Here is a 19518-nt window from a genome sequence, read left to right as displayed (position 1 = left end):
GCACCCTCTGTCTGTCTTGGAATGCAAAAGGTCTCTTTCCTCATGGAAATCGGGTTTGTAATACAAAAATATATTCCTTTTGTTCATTTCAACCGTATCAACTTGAACTTGATAATAAAGTAATTTTAAACAATTTCTTCAGTGTTTCTGCTTAAAGAAAACTGTTTCTTGCTTTAATTAATTAAAGCAATTATTCCAGCCACAGGAATAATTAAAATGGAAGACATACATAGTAAACTGAAGAAACTGTTTAAAATGACTTAATTGTTTATTGTCAAGTCAGTTAAAAACTTTATCAAATCTGGCAGTTGTCCAGGACTTCATCAGCATCCAATTGCACCCCCTAGTGGTGAAGAATTGTAGCAGCAAATGAAGACTGTGCATCCGTAATCTACTGCTTTCCCTGCAATGCCAGGATGTACAAATTTACAGCCGATTTTTAACCAATTTTAGAGGCAAATTTGCAAAGTGAAATGTAATGAACCGAATATTACCTGTCGAATAATAAAGATGAAAAAAAATTTGTACATGATGTTTTTCATTTAAATATTCACATCTTAAAGGGACAGTTCACCCAAAAATGAAAATGCTCATTTACTCACCCTTATGCCATCCCACATGTGTATGACTTTCTTTGCTTTTGCTGAATACAAATGATATTTTTAGAAGAATATTTCAGCTCTGTAGGTCCAGACAATGCAAGTGAATGGTGGCCAGAACTGTGATGCTCCAAAAATCACATAAAGGAAACATAAAAGTAATCAATAAGACTCCAGTATTTAAATCCATGTTTTCTGAAGCAACATGATAAATGTGGGTGAGAAGAAGATTCATATTTAAGTTCTATTTTAACTAAAGCTCCACTTTCACTTTCACTTTCAGATGTGAAAGTAAAACATGTGACTTTCAGAAGTTAAAGTGAAAGTGGAGATTTATAGTACAAAAAGGACTTAAATATTGATCCGTTTTTCACTACATTTATCATGTCGCTTCAGAAAACATGGATTTAAACACTGGAGTCATGTGGATTACTTTTATGTTTTTTTGTGCTTTTTGGAGCTTCAAAGTTTTGGCCACAATTCACTTCAATTGTATGGACCTACAGAGCTGAAATATTCTTCAAAAAATCTTTGTTTGTGTTCAGCAGAAGAAAGAAAGTCTCACACATCTGGGATGGCATGATGCTGAGTAAATAATGAGAGAATTTTCATTTTTTGGTGAACTGTCCCTTTAAATATACAACCATGTGAAATTGCATCCCCAAAAAATGACTCCCAGCATGTGGAGACTCAAGCTACTCTCCACAATCCATGCACAATTTACCACACACCCCACTGAGAGCGAGAACCACTAATCACGACCACGAATAGGATGCCCCATGTGACTCTACCATCCCTAGCAACTGGGCCAATGTGGTTGTTTAGGAGACCTGGCTGGAGTCACTCAGCACACCCTGGATTCAAACTCATATCACCTTCAGGGGTGATAATCAGCATCAATACTCGCTGAGATACCCAGGCCCCGATGACAACGTTTTGAGAGACATTATAATTTAATGAATCTGAGGGAATAAGTTCACTCAACTGTCAAATGAGTACATTTTGGGTAACATTTTATAGTAATATATTGGTACTTAAATATATACACTATACCATGGTTGAAAAAAAAACATGGTTATACCATGGTACATGTAAAAATAAAAAATAAATTAAAAAAAAAACAGTTTCATCATGGTACATGTCGAAAAGAAGCCATCGTATTTACTTGAAAAAAATAAAAAAATACAATAAAAATAACAACAAACAAAAAACAAAGAGGTATTACCATGATATACGTCAAAATCATATGATTAAGTTATATGGCAACCACATGTTTTTGACATATCATGGCAATATTATGTTTTTTTATTTTTGAAATGTACCATGGTAATACTATGGTTTCCTTTGGACATGTACCATCCGCTATTGTTCGTAATATTGGCATTACCATTGACCCCACATTCTCTTTCCACGTTCACATCTCCTCTTTCACAAAAACTGCTTTCTATCATCTACGTATTATTGCGTGACTCCGCCCATTCTTAGCACCTAAGATGCAGAAACTCTTGTTCACGCCTTTATTAATTCTAGACTTGACTATTGTAATGCCCTCTTCTCTGGCCTCCTGACTAAAATATTAAACAAACTGCAGTACATCCAGAATTCAGCAGCTAGTGTTCTCACCTACTCAAAGAAGTCCTCTCACATCACTCCCATACTTTGTAGGCTACACTGGCTACCTGTCTCCTATCGTATCCAATACAAAATTCTCCTCACAACATTCAAAGCTTTACATGTTCTTGCACCCTCATACATCACTGACCTCATATGCCGCTATACCCCACTACACTCACTCAGGTCATGTGATTTGGGCCCATTATTCATTCCACGTTGCATGCTGACCTCACTAGGTGGTAGGGCTTTTTGCACAACTGCCCCTTCGCTTTGTAACTCCATCCCTCTGTCTCTCCATGATCACACCTCCATACATGATTTCAAAACATATCTCTTTAACCTGTGCTTCTCTGACTCTTTTTTTGATTTGTTGTTGATTTAGTTTACTCTCATCCTGTAAAGCGAACTTGAGTTTGAAGAAAGGCGCTATATCAAATAAACATATTATTATTATTATATTATGTTTTGTTTCCTCATGGTAATATCATGTTTTGGACATGTATTGTACCATAGTAATGCCAATGGTATTACCATAGTACAATACATATCCAAAAGGATATATATATAAAAAAACAAACATAATATTACCATGATATACCTCCAAAAAAAAAAAAAAATGGTATGAGCATTTAAAAAACAAAAAACAAAAACCTTGATACAAGTCCAAAAAACACTGTATTACTTGTGGTACATGTCCAAAAACATGGTATTTACTTGATACATTTCCAAAACACAAGTATTACCATAGTACATGTCCATAAACATGGTAATACCATTGGTTAATTAGTGTTTGTTTGGCTCTTTCCACAGATAAAGTGCCTCATTTCTCCAGGTTGGGTGATGTAGAGGTGAACGCAGGACAGAACGCCACATTTCAATGTATAGCCACTGGACGTTCGGTTAAGACTGACCCCTTCATGATGGAGGTGAGTATGTGTGTGTGTGCATGCGTGCGTGAGAGAGAGAGAGAGAGAGAGAGAGAGAGAGAGAGAGAGAGAGAGAGAGAGAGAGAGAGAGAGAGAGAATTTTGATTATATTTGGGGCTTTATTAGTGACCTTGAGTGAAAACCTATTAAAATTCTACAATGCACTTTCGGCTTAATTAAACAGAGGCCATTGCACTTTCTGGCCTTATTTGATATGTAGATGATTGTAATGCAAAGTTTGAACTATTTTTAAACTTCATCGTAGCTGCATTACATGTCACTGATCAACTCAACACACCCACTTTTCTTGAACCATTTTCATGCTGTATTCCACCATCACATCCACTTGTGCTAACAGGGCATTCTTACATTTTGTCACGCTAGGGCTGTGCCAATACAAACATACATGTATACTGGATTGATAGATTGCAATAGTTGTCCTCTATCAAGGTTAGGTAACAGAGATAGTGAGGACTCAATTGCAGAGAAACAAAAATGGTAAAGAAACCCAATGTGCAAACACAGTCCAGGGAGCTGGAGGACAATGAGCAGACTGCTTTGAGACAGGGGTCGAGAACGAGGGCTGTACAATCAGTCATGCAGGGAGAGTCAGGCAGAGAATAGGTGTGCTGCAAGACCGCAGATACAGGTGAGAGCTGGAGAGTTGGGCGAAAGAACAAACATAGGCTAGGAGCCAACTCTCTCTGGGAGGTAGGAAGACGTAGATGAGTCAGACCACCAGGCAGGACTGGAGAGGGAAGTCTCGCCGGCCATGTGGGTGTGAGCCAGCAGGGACACACGAGTGAGGCTCAGGGGCAGGAGCCAACAGACTAGACCAACAAAACAGAAAGTTCACCAAACAGGGGAATAAACCACTGCGAACATGAAGCGATGGACTGATGTTAGTTACGTTGATATCATAAGTTATGAGTTGTTATGATGGCACAACTGCACAGTTTGAACCTGAACTCATTGTTACTCCAACTAACACTTAATCCATCTTGAATTGCTTGATTCAGTCCTTTTTACATTGCATCTTATTGAGACCGGAACCAGAAAAAAGTACTGTGGCATTATGGCAGCATCCACTGGTTGGATTCATATTATTTCCTTCTGTTTAATTCATGTAGAAACAGGTCAACTAAATAAGAGCAAATGTTAAAACCGACATTTCTCAGAGCTGCATCTGTGAGAAAGACTGGACCTGACCATTGTATAGCATCTCGCTGTTTTTTCAGCATCTTGTGTCATGAGTGTTGCGTTTTTAAGATGGTGTATCAAGTTAACCTCCTGAGATACGAGCGTGACTGCTGTGTGCATTTTCCATTTCACTTTTTGATTTGTAACTAGTAGCACCTAATAAGCATGCAAAAATAGCCAATAGTTTTCCTAAATATTGATGTCAATATACAGTATATGACTAATGACTAATTTGTGAAATTTTAAATAACATTTTTAAATCCAATTGTTTATTATGTTTACAGGAGTGTTTATTCATGTTGGGACGTTACAGACATTACAGATGATTTGACTTTTATGTTACTATGGTTTTTTTCTTCTTCTTGGGCAACTGTAACAGTGATAAAAGGGAAAGGAGGACGTGAAACTGGCATGACAATATAAATAGTAGTTTAATAATAGACTTAAACAAAGAGACACAAAAATAAACACGTACAGGGTAGCTGCCTTTAATAGAGAGAGCTGCCACCTTCGGTCACCTTTATCGCTCTCGGGCTTGATCATCCTGATTAGGGGCAACGTCATGGCCTGGCCCCGCCCTCCACCCTGCCACATTCCTCCCTTGTTCTTTCAGACCAGGGAGCCCCCAGCATGACGTATACCTCCCCGTGCCCTTCCGGCAGGTCATCCACGCCTTTCTGGATCTGGGAGGGGACATGTGGAGGGAAACAAAACAATTACAATAATATTTAAAAAGAGAGGGAAAGGACAACATGGAGCGACAGCGGACGAGAGAGAGGAGAGAGAGAGAAAAAATATTTACTCACCAATTCTCTGATATGCAGTAGCTTGGTCCTCGGCCACTCCTCCACCATCTAACTGATGATAGCCGCACCTCCCCGGGTGGATCGGAGGCAGTCCTCCAGAACCTGGTGGACAGAATGCCCGTCCACATTTTCATTGGACGGAAGTTGTCCCACCGCCCCTGGCAATGGTTCTCCAGGTGGATGGCCAGGAGCTCCTCCCTGCTCTAGCAGATTTAGCAGCTGGTAGGGGTCTCCTCCGCCCCTGGCAGTGACCCTGACAGCTCCAGGAGGTCAGCTAGGAGACCCTCCTCCCCTCCCCTCCCGATCGGTGGCCGTTCCTCCATTCTCAGATGGCCGCTGCTGCTACAATTTTGGTGGACCGTTGTGGCGAGGACTCTACTAGGCCACATCCCTCCTCCTTCCTGGGCTTCAGCAACAGTGTAACAGGAATAAAAGGGAAAGAGGAGGCGAGAACCAGCTTGATAATATAAAAAAATTTGTAATAATATACTTAAACAAAAAACACAAACATAAACACATACAGGGCAGCTGCCTGTAATTCTCTCTCTCTCCAGCTGCTGCCTCCAGTCGCCTTTATCCCTCTAGGGCTTCATCAGCCTGATTAGGGGCCGGGTGTGCAGCATCACGGCCCGGCCCTCCCCTCCGCCCTGCCACAGCAACAAAATCCCAGTGTTCTCTCTTTGTCTCAGACAAACAAGTGATAGCCATTGCTGAAGCATTTTACCAATCAGATATTAGCATAATTATATAAGTAATGGTCAGCATCATCCAATCACTGCCAACCATGTTAAAATAAAAATATACATTATAAAGTCTGAATTTATGTACTGATTACCATTGTCACATGTCTGCCAAACATCATCTTTAACCTGAAACTGAACATTTGTTTGGACGTTTGGATTGAATGCACTAACAGTAGATGCATAGAGAGGGATAGGATTTCTCCCTATTTAGTGAATGACTTATCCTCCAGTGTGCTGTCTATAATTATAATAATTATAATGACGATAATAATCACAGTTCGAGGTGAATGTGTTTTTGTATTATATTATGTTGTGGCAGGGTGGAGGGCGGGGCCGGGTCATGATCCTACACACCCGGTCCCGTATTAGGCTAATTATGCCTCCGTGAGGGATAAAGGTCGACTGCAGAGGATCGTGCGGAAGAGAGAGATCGTTTACGGACATGTCCGTCGTGTGTGTTTATGTTGTCTTTTACGTTTATCATTAAACTATTATTTATATCGTCAAGCCGGTTCTCGCCTCCTCCTTTCCATTGATCACTTTACATATGTATTAATCACAGATGTATAGGCTGCAGAGTTGCGATCACAATAAAGTGAACTGAACTCAAAGTACCTCCTGAACTGAGATGTCTGAGGTTATTTGCAGCACTCGTGCATAGACGCCTTTTCTGTCATCTGTACTTAATAATATAATAAAGAGTGTTTCTTCAAGCATGTGTCTGTGTGTCTACAGGCAAATTATTTGTAATATTAATATGATAATATTAATAGCCAAATAATAATAATAATTTAATAGATTAATGGGAAAACGAGCCAAATATCGTCCTGACATGGTCAAACCATTTTCTGATGCCCCCAATTATATATATATATATATATATATATATATATATATATATATATATATATATATATATATATATTTAAGTTTACGTGCATTATATATGTGCAGTTAGTCGACTAATGGCTTAAATTAACTCCTACTAGTTGACTTGGAAAATCTTTGTTCGGGGGCAGCCCTATATTGTACACTATAGTGTACGTTGTGTTCAGCAGTGTGGCGTTTCCTGAAAAATCACTCAGATAAAAAATGGCTTATTAGATGAAACTAGAGACTCTAATGTTTTTACTCAAACAGGTTTCAGTGTAAAAACTTAATTAAGTTTCTTACCAGATGTAGTTTTGTTGGCGTCTCTCCCAAAGACAAACTTTGTGTGATGAATTTGAAAGTTTGACACTTTTCTCTCATCCAAGAGTCTCCTGAAATGAGACCTGTCAGTGTAAATGAAATTAATCTATGCATTGCATATAGTCCAAAAAAAAAAAAACATACGCAAGGGTGCACAATATTAAAACAGTTCAACTAAAAAAAATAAACATTTGGAGACCCCTGCATTCTACTCTATTTTGTTGCGCTCCATCTAGTATTTGAACAAACGAATGTCCCTCTTCAATGGTTTAAAGTCAAAGTCTACCCCAACTTTACCACATTCTGGACATTTTATATGGATTTGCAAAACTATAATTTTTTTAATTGATGGTTGCCGGAACAGCTAGTCAGTAAGTCAGTCTCAAGGAAGCTCTTTATAATTAGGCTTGTTTCAGGGTCACCTACTGGGGGAATTTACATAAGATACATTCTTGCAATCAAAAACGTCATGGTTACTATTGTAACCTCCATTCCCTGAGTGAGGGACACAAGGGGTCTTCCTTGGGAGACTTGCGTACCTCTAAGGCGATAAGGCAGCCCTAAGAACAGCTAGGGCCAAACTGTCACGGGCAATCAGAGAGGCAAAGCGCGCACACGCCCAGAGAATCCACAGTCACTTCCAGGACAGCGGTGACACGCGGCGCATGTGGCAGGGCATCCAGGCCATCACCAACTACAGGACAACATCAGTTGCCTGTGACAAAGATGCCTCCCTTCCAGATGCGCTGAACGACTTCTACGCTCGGTTTGAAGTGCAGAACGACGTGATGGCGAGGAAGTCCACCCCTCCTCCCAACGACCAGGTGCTCTGTCTTACCACGGCAGATGTGAGGAAAACTCTACGTAGAGTCAACCCACGGAAGGCTGCTGGACCAGACAACATTCCTGGCAGAGTGCTCAGAGGATGTGCAGACCAGCTAGCAGATGTTCTTACCGACATCTTCAACATCTCTCTGAGCAGCGCCGTTGTTCCAACGTGCTTCAAGGCCACCACCATCATCCCCATGCCAAAGAAGTCTTCAGTGTCCTGCCTCAACGACTACCGTCCTGTCGCACTTACACCCATCATCATGAAGTGCTTCGAGAGGCTCGTCATGAGGCAGATTAAGACCCAGCTGCCCCCTCACTAGACCCACTGCAGTTTGCGTGATCGTTCAAACCGTTCAACGGACGATGCCATCACCACAACCATCCATCTGGCCCTCACCCACCTAGACAATAAGGACTCATACGTTCGAATGCTGTTCATAGATTTCAGCTCAGCATTCAACACAATCATTCCCCAGCACCTGATTGGAAAGCTGAACCTGCTGGGCCTGGACACCTCCCTCTGCAACTGGATCCTGGACTTCCTGACTGGGAGACCTCAGTCAGTCCGGATCGGGAACAGCATCTCCACCACCACCACACTGAGCACTGGGGCCCCCAGGGCTGTGTGCTCAGTCCACTGCTGTTCACTCTGCTGACTCACGACTGTGCAGCAATGCACAGCTCGAATCACATCATCAAGTTCGCCGATGACCACGACCGTGGTGGGTCTCATCAGCAAGAACAACGAGTCAGCATACAGAGAGGAGGTGCAGCGGCTGACGAACTGGTGTAGAGCCAACAACCTGTCCCTGAATGTCGACAAAACAAAAGAGATGGTTGTTGACTTTAGGAGAGCACAAGGTGAACACACTCCGCTGAACATCGACGGCTCCTCTGTGGAGATCGTCAAGAGCACCAAATTCCTTGGTGTTCACCTGGCGGAGAACCTCACCTGGTCCCTCAACACCAGCTCTATCACCAAGAAAGCCCAGCAGCGTCTCTACTTTCTTCGAAGGCTGAGGAAAGCACATCTCCCAACCCCCATCCTCACTACATTCTATAGAGGGACTATTGAGAGCATCCTGAGCAGCTGCATCACTGCCTGGTTTGGGACTTGCACCGTTTTGGACCGCAAAGCCCTGCAGAGGATAGTGAGGACAGCTGAGAAGATCATTGGGGTCTCTCTTCCCTCCATCAAAGACATTTACAAAAAACACTGTATCCGCAAAGCAACCAGCATTGTGGACGACCCCACACACCCCTCACACAAACTCTTTACCCTCCTCCCGGTAGCATTCAGGCCCTCATGGCCAGACTGTGTAACAGCTTCTTCCCCCAAGCCATCAGACTCCTCAATACTCAGAGACTGGTTTGACACACACGTGTCCTGAGTTGCACTTTAATTACTGTCACTTTATAACTGTCTGCTACCTCAATAACTGCTATGTGCATAGAACATTATCTCATAGTATGTTATGTTTACATTTTTAGAAACTGTCATCTTTTTGCACTACTGAGTACTGGTCGGCGCTGCACTGTCTATTGTCCTGTTCATTGTCAGTAATTTGTTGTACTGTCCTGTACTTTTTGCACATGTTTGCACGTGCACTTTATATAGGTATATATAGGTAGTTTATGTAGGTATTTTATTTCGTTGTGTAGTCTCATGTGGTCCTATGTTGGTGCTTTGTTGTTTTTATGTAGCACCATGGTCCTGGAGGAACGTTGTCTCGTTTTGCTGTGTACTGTACTAACTGTATATGGTTGAAACGACAATAAAAACCACTTGACTTGACTCTGAACTTGTGAAATTGGCAGACAGAATTTGCATGTCTTTGCAGAGATCTATTTGTGCCATGCCAAATCGGTCCCAAATAAGCTGGACCACCTGGGGGCTTCGCGGTGGGGGGAGCAGGAAATAGCGCGTCGGAAGGCAGAAGAGTGTCCCGAGGCTTGGGTGCTGAGACAAGACTCAAAGCACTTACCTTGCTCCACGCACCCGGCAGGGGGCGGGTTAGAGACTGAGGAAAAGGTCCTGGAAAGGCGTCTTTGGAACTCGTCAGCACCGGCCTGCCAGGACTGAGCAGTCATGGGTCCGGAGGCGAGGTAGCTGCGTCCGGGGAGCCGGGACTGTAGAGTTTTGGAGTCGGGGTGCCGTGAGAATGGCGCGCAGTGGCTGTTTTTAGAACCATCTATGCTTGTCAAACTCGGAATCCCATGCTGCATTGCAATGTAAACAACATGGCGTTGTGCATACTTTGCAATCGCGTTTATATCTTATCTATCAAAATAAATCATTATTAACATCTAAAAATAGGCGTTTGTTGGACAACTATTTGACTAGTGTTTCATTGTGACCCATTCCTAGTCTGTTTTCAGTTTGATATGATAGGGTATAATTTAAGGTCTGGACCATTTGCCGAAGTGGTGTGTGGATTCTTGTCTTACCAACCATTTCACTCTGTCATTGGTGTTGTTGAGCTTCAATATAATTCCATTACTCTGGAAAGGTCAGACAATTTTGAACTCAATTGTGTTCAGAACTGTCCTGCAATAAGGCATGCTACAGCTGTATGAATTGAAATTCCAGCTTCTATCGTTTTCTGCAAACAATCTATACATGTTGCAATCAGTGGCGCTGTCAGATTTGTCACCATATTTACCACACAATTCTCCTGTAGTTTAATCGATGAATTGTTTGGTTTTAAATCTGCACCTAAAGAAGTACTTTTCATTTTGTAAAATGTATAAATACACTTTGGTGCTTCAAAGCAATAGAGGAACAAATGAATGATTTTGCATGTTGGATTGGATATTAGTTAGATTAATTACCTGAAAATTATATTAAATATAATGAATAAACTACAATTTGCATAAGATTAACATAACATTAAACCTTGCTAGTTTTAAATTAGGCTTGAGATTGATGCATTTTTCACGCATCGATAATCAGAAGATTTTCCTAATGATTATCTATCATATATATATATATATTAGTTTTTTTCAGATATAAATAGGGCTGCTCATTGCACAATAGTTTTCTGTCTTTTCAAATATATTTTTTCAACACAACATTGGTAAAGTGTGAGTGTCAGGGTAAATTAAAGGGGGTCACAAACCATTGCATCTGGCAGAAAACATGACACGTTCTAAAATTCGTAACAATATCAAATCTTTCATATAGCCTACACCAGGGGTCAGCAACCTATGCAGGGCTCGACAATAAGGACTGCCCGATGGCCCAGAGCCAGTATGAGAGAGCTTTGGGCCAGTGCTGCATTTATAATATTAGTGCAAGTAGGGCTGGGCGATATGGCCAAAATTGTTATCACGATAATCTTTTTCATATTGTTCGATATCGAGTCTTATAACGATATACATTTACACATTGCACTTTCTTTTTTTTATTTAAAAGTTGACGGAAGAAAAAATAAATTCTAAACAGTCAAAATAGTCTCTACAAAACTGCACAGGGGGTCCAGAGACGGCCAAAGCAGTGGGGTCTGCGGGATCTTTTAGCGAAATATTTGATAGTTTATCAGTTGAAAATGAATGTTAAAAGATCATCTGTTTGTTCTGAAGCATAGTGACAACAGTCCAGTATCATTTTTGTGTTGGAGCCAGTGAAAATTTTGGCAGGGCCAGTAAATATCTGAGGCACTGGCCCAACCGGGTCAGTAGAAAAAATCCTTAGCATTGAGCCCTGGTATGGCACCAATGCTGGCACGTGGAGGGGAAGTCACTCGCATGCCAGAATAGGCGAGAGAGAAGTAGACAATTTTATTTCTATATATTCTGCACCTGCATTCCAATCTACATCTTGATGTAATCCTTCCTCATGATCACGCAGCGTATCATAAGCTGAACGGGAGACTAAACAAAAAGATAAATGTGACGAGACTGCGGTATACCCAACAGACTCATGCAGCGTGTGCAAGCCATTCGCACATTCGCTGGCAGCGCTTCAGTTTCGGTTAATCGCACGAGTAAACGCACCCGCTTTACTTCAGTCAGACTGCGCGGATGACAGCCTACATTCTGTGTTTCATTTGTTTATTTTGCTTTCAGAACAACACGTGATGTAATATGGAAAACACCTCTATTAATCCTTGAGTTTTCCAACCCAGCATACATGTCCACCTTCCTTAAACCATAATCACACTCAAAATTGCATTAAAGACCCCCTCCAGTAAAAATCTAGTTTTTAACCTTGTTTACATGTCCATATGGCATATTTTTATATACTAGAAAACATACCATGGGGGAAATCAGCAGTCAATGCCATGGCTGAGCGTTTTTGCCTTGGAACTGCAGTTTACCAAAGACAATCTCAAAACACAGATTCAGACAGCCAGGGTTGTCCGAAGCATACATCACAAACCTAAGGAAGCAAACCATCAAATTGCGTTGTAGGGCTTTCCATATCAATAGCATATGCTACGGCAAAGCAAGGGGTATCAGGAGAAGCCAGGTGTAGCTACATTTCAGTATTTTGCAAGACATGTTGTTTTAAGATGCGAAGTTGCAAAAGGCTCACCATTTGTCCTTTTTGCAACTTTTGTAACTGTGAAAATCAGAGATAAATGGGTGCAGTTATTTTGGAAAAATCATAATGTCCCAACACAATTTCCAGAGAAAAGTCGAGTTTGCAGTAGTCATTTCCCAGAGAACAGTTTTGAAGATTTTACCCCAAAAACAGATGGGTTTTGCCGCTACACTTATATCGAAGCCCAACGTGGTTCCATCAGTTTATCCTTTGGACAGAGCAAGCCCGAGCTGCAGGCGAGCAGTGCATGGGTGAGTGGAGATGGAGACGGGGACTAATTTGCATATTCAAAGGTCCGTGCATACTAAATGAGGCAAAGGAGTAGAGTTATATCCAAGCCATTTTATGGCATGAAGGGATTATTTTCATGGAAAAAAATCTTTTAAATATATCATTTTTATTAACAGCCAGTGACTGGAGTTTATAAATTAAACCTGGAAATAAAGTGTTAGGATTTTGCAGGTGTGATTCACTGAAAAGGACTAAATCGGACAATTCAAGTCTACAACCAGAGAAATTGGATAATAAACATCACCATTTCTAATTGCTTAGTTAAAAGTGAAGTGTCTCATTTCTGCACCATCAGTGGTACCGAACGGAACTGGCAAAATAATCATTTTCTAATGGGTTTACTAAACACTCCTACAGCACCTTCTGCCTCGCTTCCATCTGGCATAGTTTTAGTAGTCCCGCCCCCAAACTCACACCATTTGTTAAACCAGATTTTGACATGTTGGTCTGCTCAACACTCCAACTGGTCTGCTCAAAACAATATGCATCTTAAAATGATTTTAGTGTATACAATCCTTTTCCAACCATTTCTGTGTAAAGTTATATCCAATTTTCTTACACTGACTTTGTTGTGTTGCTGTTTAATGTCTCCATTACAGAGCACAACAATGCTCTTGTGGTTTTGCTGGTCAAAGGTCCTTTTGATTTGAAACACCATCACAATTTACGCCATATCCCGCGCATGTCCTGAAACTGACCTGGTATCTTCTGCCATGTGATGGTAGATTCGCAGTGTAGATTCTTTAATTGATGTGTCTGTTTTGATACAGTTGGCTTTGAGCGAATCCTCATTGGACCAAGATTATCTCTCGGCTCTGTTCTCACTGCAGTTTAAATAGAACAAACAAATCTGTGTGTGCACATCACTACTTCACTAGTCTCTGCCTCCTCCACACTCCTCTGAGACTGAGAAGAATAGTTCAAAACATGTGCTGACATTAGAAAGTTTGCTTCCCACTTCAATTGATGTGTATTATTTATTCTGGCTAACTGCTGTGGCCGTAAGGCACAGTGCTCTGATGCGTAAAATGGTGATATTTACATCATTTGTGTAACTGCTAGCCGTTCCAGTTTTATTTGGTGTTTTGCTTAACCAGCATCATTGCGGTTTCAAAGCAATTCAGAAAAGATTAAAGGTCTTCAAATACACTTTCAGTCTTGTGTATCAATGACCGCTTAAAGCATGAAGAGTTTTATGTTGTCAGGTGTTTTGAACTAAATGAGAATTAAAGGAATAAGTACCCATAGATGTTAATTCTGTCATCCTTTAGGCTACTCGTGCCCTTTTTCTTCCGTAGAACACAAAAAGAGATGCTTTGAAGAAAATCCAAGCTTGTGTTTTACAGAAAATACAAATGTAATGTAACTGTAACTTTCTTACTGAGCATTTTTGTCTTTTTTTTCCCAGTAAAATATCTAAACGTTCCTAAAAAGAAATGCATTTATTTAAGCAGCAAAATGACATAAGATATTTTGTCTTGTTTTGAGAGAAGTCTAAGAATTTTAAGAAATATGCATGTTTAGGAGAAGAAGAAAAAAAAGTCAATTAGCAACTGTTTCTTCTTGTCCTAAGTATAAATGCCATTAAATCTGTTAAACTGATCTAAAAACAAGATTGAAGGCCTTTGCACACCAGAGGTGATGCGGTAATGTGAAATGTGGACACATTCATGTCTTTATAATAGGTGGTGGATCAATAAGCAATTTGACCCCTGTACGGAAGGTGGTGCAAAGCACCTTTCAGATGGTCGGCCCTTCTTTGCCCATCACGGATGAGTAGAACTACTTTGTTCAACAGTAAACCACAAATGCAAGTAAATTTCAAGGACAAAACACAACAATATGGAATACATTATGAAGACAACACTTGTGCAATATCATGTATAGGTTAAGAGAAGCCATATTATCTACCCCGATCAGCCACAACATTAAAACCCCCTGCCTAATATTGTGTAGGTCCCCCTCGTGCTGCTAAAACAGCGTCAACCCGCATCTCAGAATAGCATTCTTCTCACCACAATTGTACAGAGTGGTTATCTGAGTTGCCGTGGTCTGGTCATTCTCTGTTTACCTCTCTCATCTACAAAGCATTTCCGTCCACTGAACTGCCGCCTACTGGATGTTTTTTGTTTTTGGCACCATTCGAAGTGAATTCTAGAGAGTTTATACCAACATCTGGTTATAGCTTTTTGCTTGATGCAAGAAGTATTCTAAACATATATTTGTTCCTACTTTCTGTTTCTTTTCTAAATCTCTTTTGATTGGCAGCTCCAATATAGTGTATACAAAGCTCACACACAAACACACTTCCAAGCACCGTGACGGCTCTTTCTTCCTTGTTTTCTCATTTCTATGTGACTTCCTGTGTGAGATGCTGCTTAGGTCCAAACACCTGGAGGCCGTGTGTGTGAATGAGTGTGTGTGTTAGGAATGAAGGGACTATGTGTCTGTGTTTCCTGCACCTCACTTCATTCACTCAGCTCTAGTTTTCTCCATCTGACACAATTTTCACTTATTCTCTCATGCAATTTATATGCTATTTGAATCATACTGGTAATTAAAGCCTTGTCTATCAGATCAGAGACAAAAGCACAGAAAACAAATACTTGCCATTTCATCATGTTTGTTTCGTTTTAAGCAAATCAAAACGCAAAAAGTATAAATCAGGGTGGACAAATCATTGGCATGGCACACTAGTGATAAGAATGAGAGACTAATATTATTTATAGTATTAATTATATATATAGCTGCAAGCAGCAATTATGGGGCCAAGCACCCCAACGGCATGTAAGGAAGTAGGATTAGACATCACTGATTATGATTTTAAAAGTGGTGGTGGTGTAGTGGTCTAAACCACATAACTGGTAAACTGGTAATCAGAAGGTCGTTGGTTTGATCCCCACAGCCACCACCATTGTGTCCTTGAGCAAGGCACTTAACTCCAGGTTGCTCCGGGGGGATTGTCCCTGTAATAAGTGGACTGTAAGTCGCTTTGGATAAAAGCATCTGCCAAATGCAGAAAAATCAGCGTAATAAACATAAGTATAATCGCTTATGTTACAATACAATTAATTATAATTTTGATCAATAGGTGGTGCTGCTACCAGATGTATATCACGCTGTCAGGGTATTGTGATTAGAGGTCGACCGATAGTGGAATATGCTGATACCGAAACATCCTCTCACTTTCAGCTGCTTTTATTTTCAGCACCAGATTTGCCAGTTCTTGCTGTGAGATGTAACCCCACTCTTCCACCAAAGCACTTGCAAGTAATCTGACTGGCAAATCTGGTGAAGTCCATGAGGAGGTGATGCACTGCAGTACTTAATGCAGCTTTTTATGTTCATACAAATATTTACACATGTTAAGTTTGCTGAAAATATAAGCAGTTGAAAGTGAGAGGATGTTTCTTTTTTTGCTGATATATATATATATATTTCACAAGATGAGGTTTGTTGATGAGGAATAATAACTATTCAGAAGTTATAAGCTTAATATTTCTTGACCACTAGGTGGCATTGTGCCGAAACTATGCATGTACCTTCACGTCATCCTTTTAATGACCTATACCAAGTTGCTTGCCAATACACTAAAGTGTTGCGAAGATATAGCCTCACTATATACTTTTGTCGAGCTCACCGTCTAATTCGTTGATGTGTTATACAAGAATGGTTTGGTCTATTATCATGAATCTCATACATTTTTATCACGAGTGTCTCTAGATGATACATGCAGAATTTTTATCGAATAGTATGTACAGTCCAGGAAAAAGTGCCGGAAAACTCTAGTGGGCAAAATGATAACTCAGCAAAGACTTGACCCAAAGAATTAGAGGGAAAAAATAATTGTTTTTCTAGGAAATATGGTTAAAATGTTATAAACCAAAATGTAAGTGAAAATGTATACTGTTGCTGGCACTAAAGGGTTTGAGTTAGAGAACCAAAAATTAGTTTGTGGGCTAGTCATACCAACTTTTATCAGTATGCCAAATTTCTGCATTTTCTTACATATGGTTATATGTGCTTCCATAGACCTCATGAGCAGGAGCAGAATAATAAGAAAACTAAATGAATGAAAAAGAATAGATGCCTCAGGACCTTCAATGCTTGGCCCCTGTATATAATGGGTTTAATATAGAAATGTTAAATATTTCTTTGCAGGATTTTTGGAGTTTGGTCTTCCATACTTCCAATGAAGGTGATTTGTGCGGTGTTGTATTGTATGATGAATACATGATTATTGATGTGGAAATAATTAATAGAAATTATGTTCCTATGCATATATACAGATACAATATGGAATCTCTCTTTGTTTCTTTCAGAGGCGTAATGGTGTTCTGATGTCGCCATACTCAGTGACATCATCAGTTGGTGAACGTCGTTTGGTTGCGTGGTATCAGGTGGGTGGAGCCCAGCGTGCAGAGCAGGACCTGTACCGATGCATCACACAGTCCACATACGGAGCTGCAGTGTCAAACTTTGCTGAACTCATCGTCAGAGGTACGAAGGTTTAATTGTTTGTAAGTGCAAATGTGTATGCTCACAATCTAGGAATTTACATATGCACTCACATCACAACACACACGTAAAACAAAAAAGCCCATGGAATGTTCTTTTTTCTAGAACAGTGACTGCCCACCAGAGCATGTCTCCCATATTTACTCTATTATCATGTCCGCACCTGTAGATCTCTTCAATTGAAGCCAAACCCCAGAGAGATCTGTAAACTTCCTGACTTGTGCACTCGAATGAACCAGTTGGCTGATTTCTGTCATATCCACCAATTAAGACATATCTCACCCAGAAATAACTCAATTACTGGTGCAATCAGTTATGCAAATGTTCACACGCTGCCTCGTTATGGCACTAGTAATGATTATTTCATACAAGAGCCTCTCGTGTTAGTGACATGATTTAAAGGGTGAATGACTCATGATTCTACTGGATCAAACATTATGCAACAAAAAGTCTCAAACAAAAGGCGTAATCACTGTTTTTTTTGTTGTATTCGGTAGGGATAAATTGTGTGGTTCCATTTTTAGCTTCAGTAACTTGCGTCATAGTTTGAATTTTGATCACACACACACACATATAAAAGAGCAACAGGCATAATCAAACACATACACAGCAGCTTTTTGTTGAACTGTATCATTCAAGCAAACTTTTGCCCATTAAAATACAAATTCCAAAGTGATACTTTGCAATATTTAAAGCTGAAGTTTGTCATTTTTGCAAATATGACCCTAACATAAAGTGGAATTTAAAAAATAACGACTGTTCTCAAACTGGTTTCCTGACCACTCCCCCATCTGTCGTTGGTCCGCTAACATAGTCCCACCCAATATTCATGTCATTGGTTGAGCCACTGTCACTGTGTCGTGCTGGTTGGACTTATTGCTACAATATTTTCATGTACCCTGAAATCAAACTACTGCCATCCCGCATCAGACATTTTTGCATCAATACATGCATTTCCCTCTAGTGCTACTGATGGCAAATTGCATGACCAACTTCCGCAATGCGGTTTCTGGTCCCATGGAAAACAGGAAGTAATCACGCTCACCGTCGTTTATATTCAGAAGTTGCATTTTTGCTCTAAAATCAGATTTTTACACCATTGATGATTAAGTTTAGGGTTGGGGTTTGGGTTTTAGGGTTGGGGTTAAGGGTACTTCACACTTGGACTGAAGCCGAGTTTGTTTCCTCCCCCTGCTGGTTTCTGTTCACATCATATTATTTGGATCCAAACCATGGTCCGATAACATCATCAATGTACGAGTGGCAGCTGTTTAACACTGTAACTAGGTAACAATTCAAGAAGGCATCAGCTTTACTGTCTTAAGTGAAAACTTTACATGCACAGAACCTGCCATGGATACATTGAATGTGCAATGATTTTAGTGTTTGTCTGCCCGCGAGCCCGCAGATGCATTGCAAGAGCGAAACTTTTTTTTAAATTTTTTACCACGCTGCAAAGCACTGCAGACATTTACAGTGTACATTTTCACATACGGAGCAAGTCAAAATTCTTGCAAAGAGCAATTTAACTAATCAAGAAACTGTAGGGACAAGACTGTTTATTAACACAGCCAAATGTAATACATTTTTTAAAATAATTCACAATAATAAAATTACATGTTACACAGTCCTCCAACTTTCACAACTATCCATTACCGCTAGAGCTGTTACCATGTGCAGCGCAATGTGTGGCACTTAGCAGTGGTCAAAAAGGATTTCTAAAACAGCTTTTGGATTATAAACCCAGAGATGTGGATTTGGATGGTAATGAAATTACCACACATGTTCTTGGTCACCTCTATTACCAAGGCCCTTCTCCCCTGATTGCTCTGTTTGGTCAGGCGTTCAGCTCTAGGAAGAGTCCTGGTTGTTCCAAACTTCCATTTAAGAATTATGGAGGCCACTGTGCTCTTGGGAACTTTAAATGGAGCCGAAATGTTTTTGTAGCCTTCTCCAGATCTGTGCCTCAACACAATCTTGTCTCTGAGCTCTGGTGACAGTTTATTTGACCTCTTGGCTTGGTTTATGCTGTGATATGCATTTTCAGCTGTGTGCCTTTCCAAATCATGTCCAATCAATTGAATTTGCCACATGTGGATCTCAATTGAAGAGTAGAAACATCTCAAAGATGGTCCAGATAAATGGGATGCACCTGAGCTAAAGTGCCATAGCAAAGAGTCTCTCTGTGTGTATAAATATACAGTATATATATATATATATATATATATATATATATATATATATATATATATA

At 40.3% G+C, this 19518-nt stretch overlaps 1 protein-coding gene across 1 annotated transcript in view; it reads left to right on the top strand.

Annotated features, from left to right (window-relative positions):
* Positions 1 to 19518, top strand: part of LOC127619505 (receptor-type tyrosine-protein phosphatase U-like) — a 432480-nt gene that overhangs the window by 213148 nt on the left and 199814 nt on the right. Inside the window, exons 5-6 of the mRNA XM_052092344.1 lie at positions 3024 to 3139; positions 17070 to 17247. Coding sequence (XP_051948304.1) covers positions 3024 to 3139; positions 17070 to 17247 — 294 coding nt within the window. The remainder of the gene's footprint in view (positions 1 to 3023; positions 3140 to 17069; positions 17248 to 19518) is intronic.

This window comes from Xyrauchen texanus, chromosome 26 (assembly GCF_025860055.1).
Source record: "Xyrauchen texanus isolate HMW12.3.18 chromosome 26, RBS_HiC_50CHRs, whole genome shotgun sequence".
Lineage (NCBI taxonomy): Eukaryota > Metazoa > Chordata > Actinopteri > Cypriniformes > Catostomidae > Xyrauchen > Xyrauchen texanus.
Note: the sequence above shows the minus strand (reverse complement) of the source record. Positions and strands in the feature narration are given on the sequence as shown.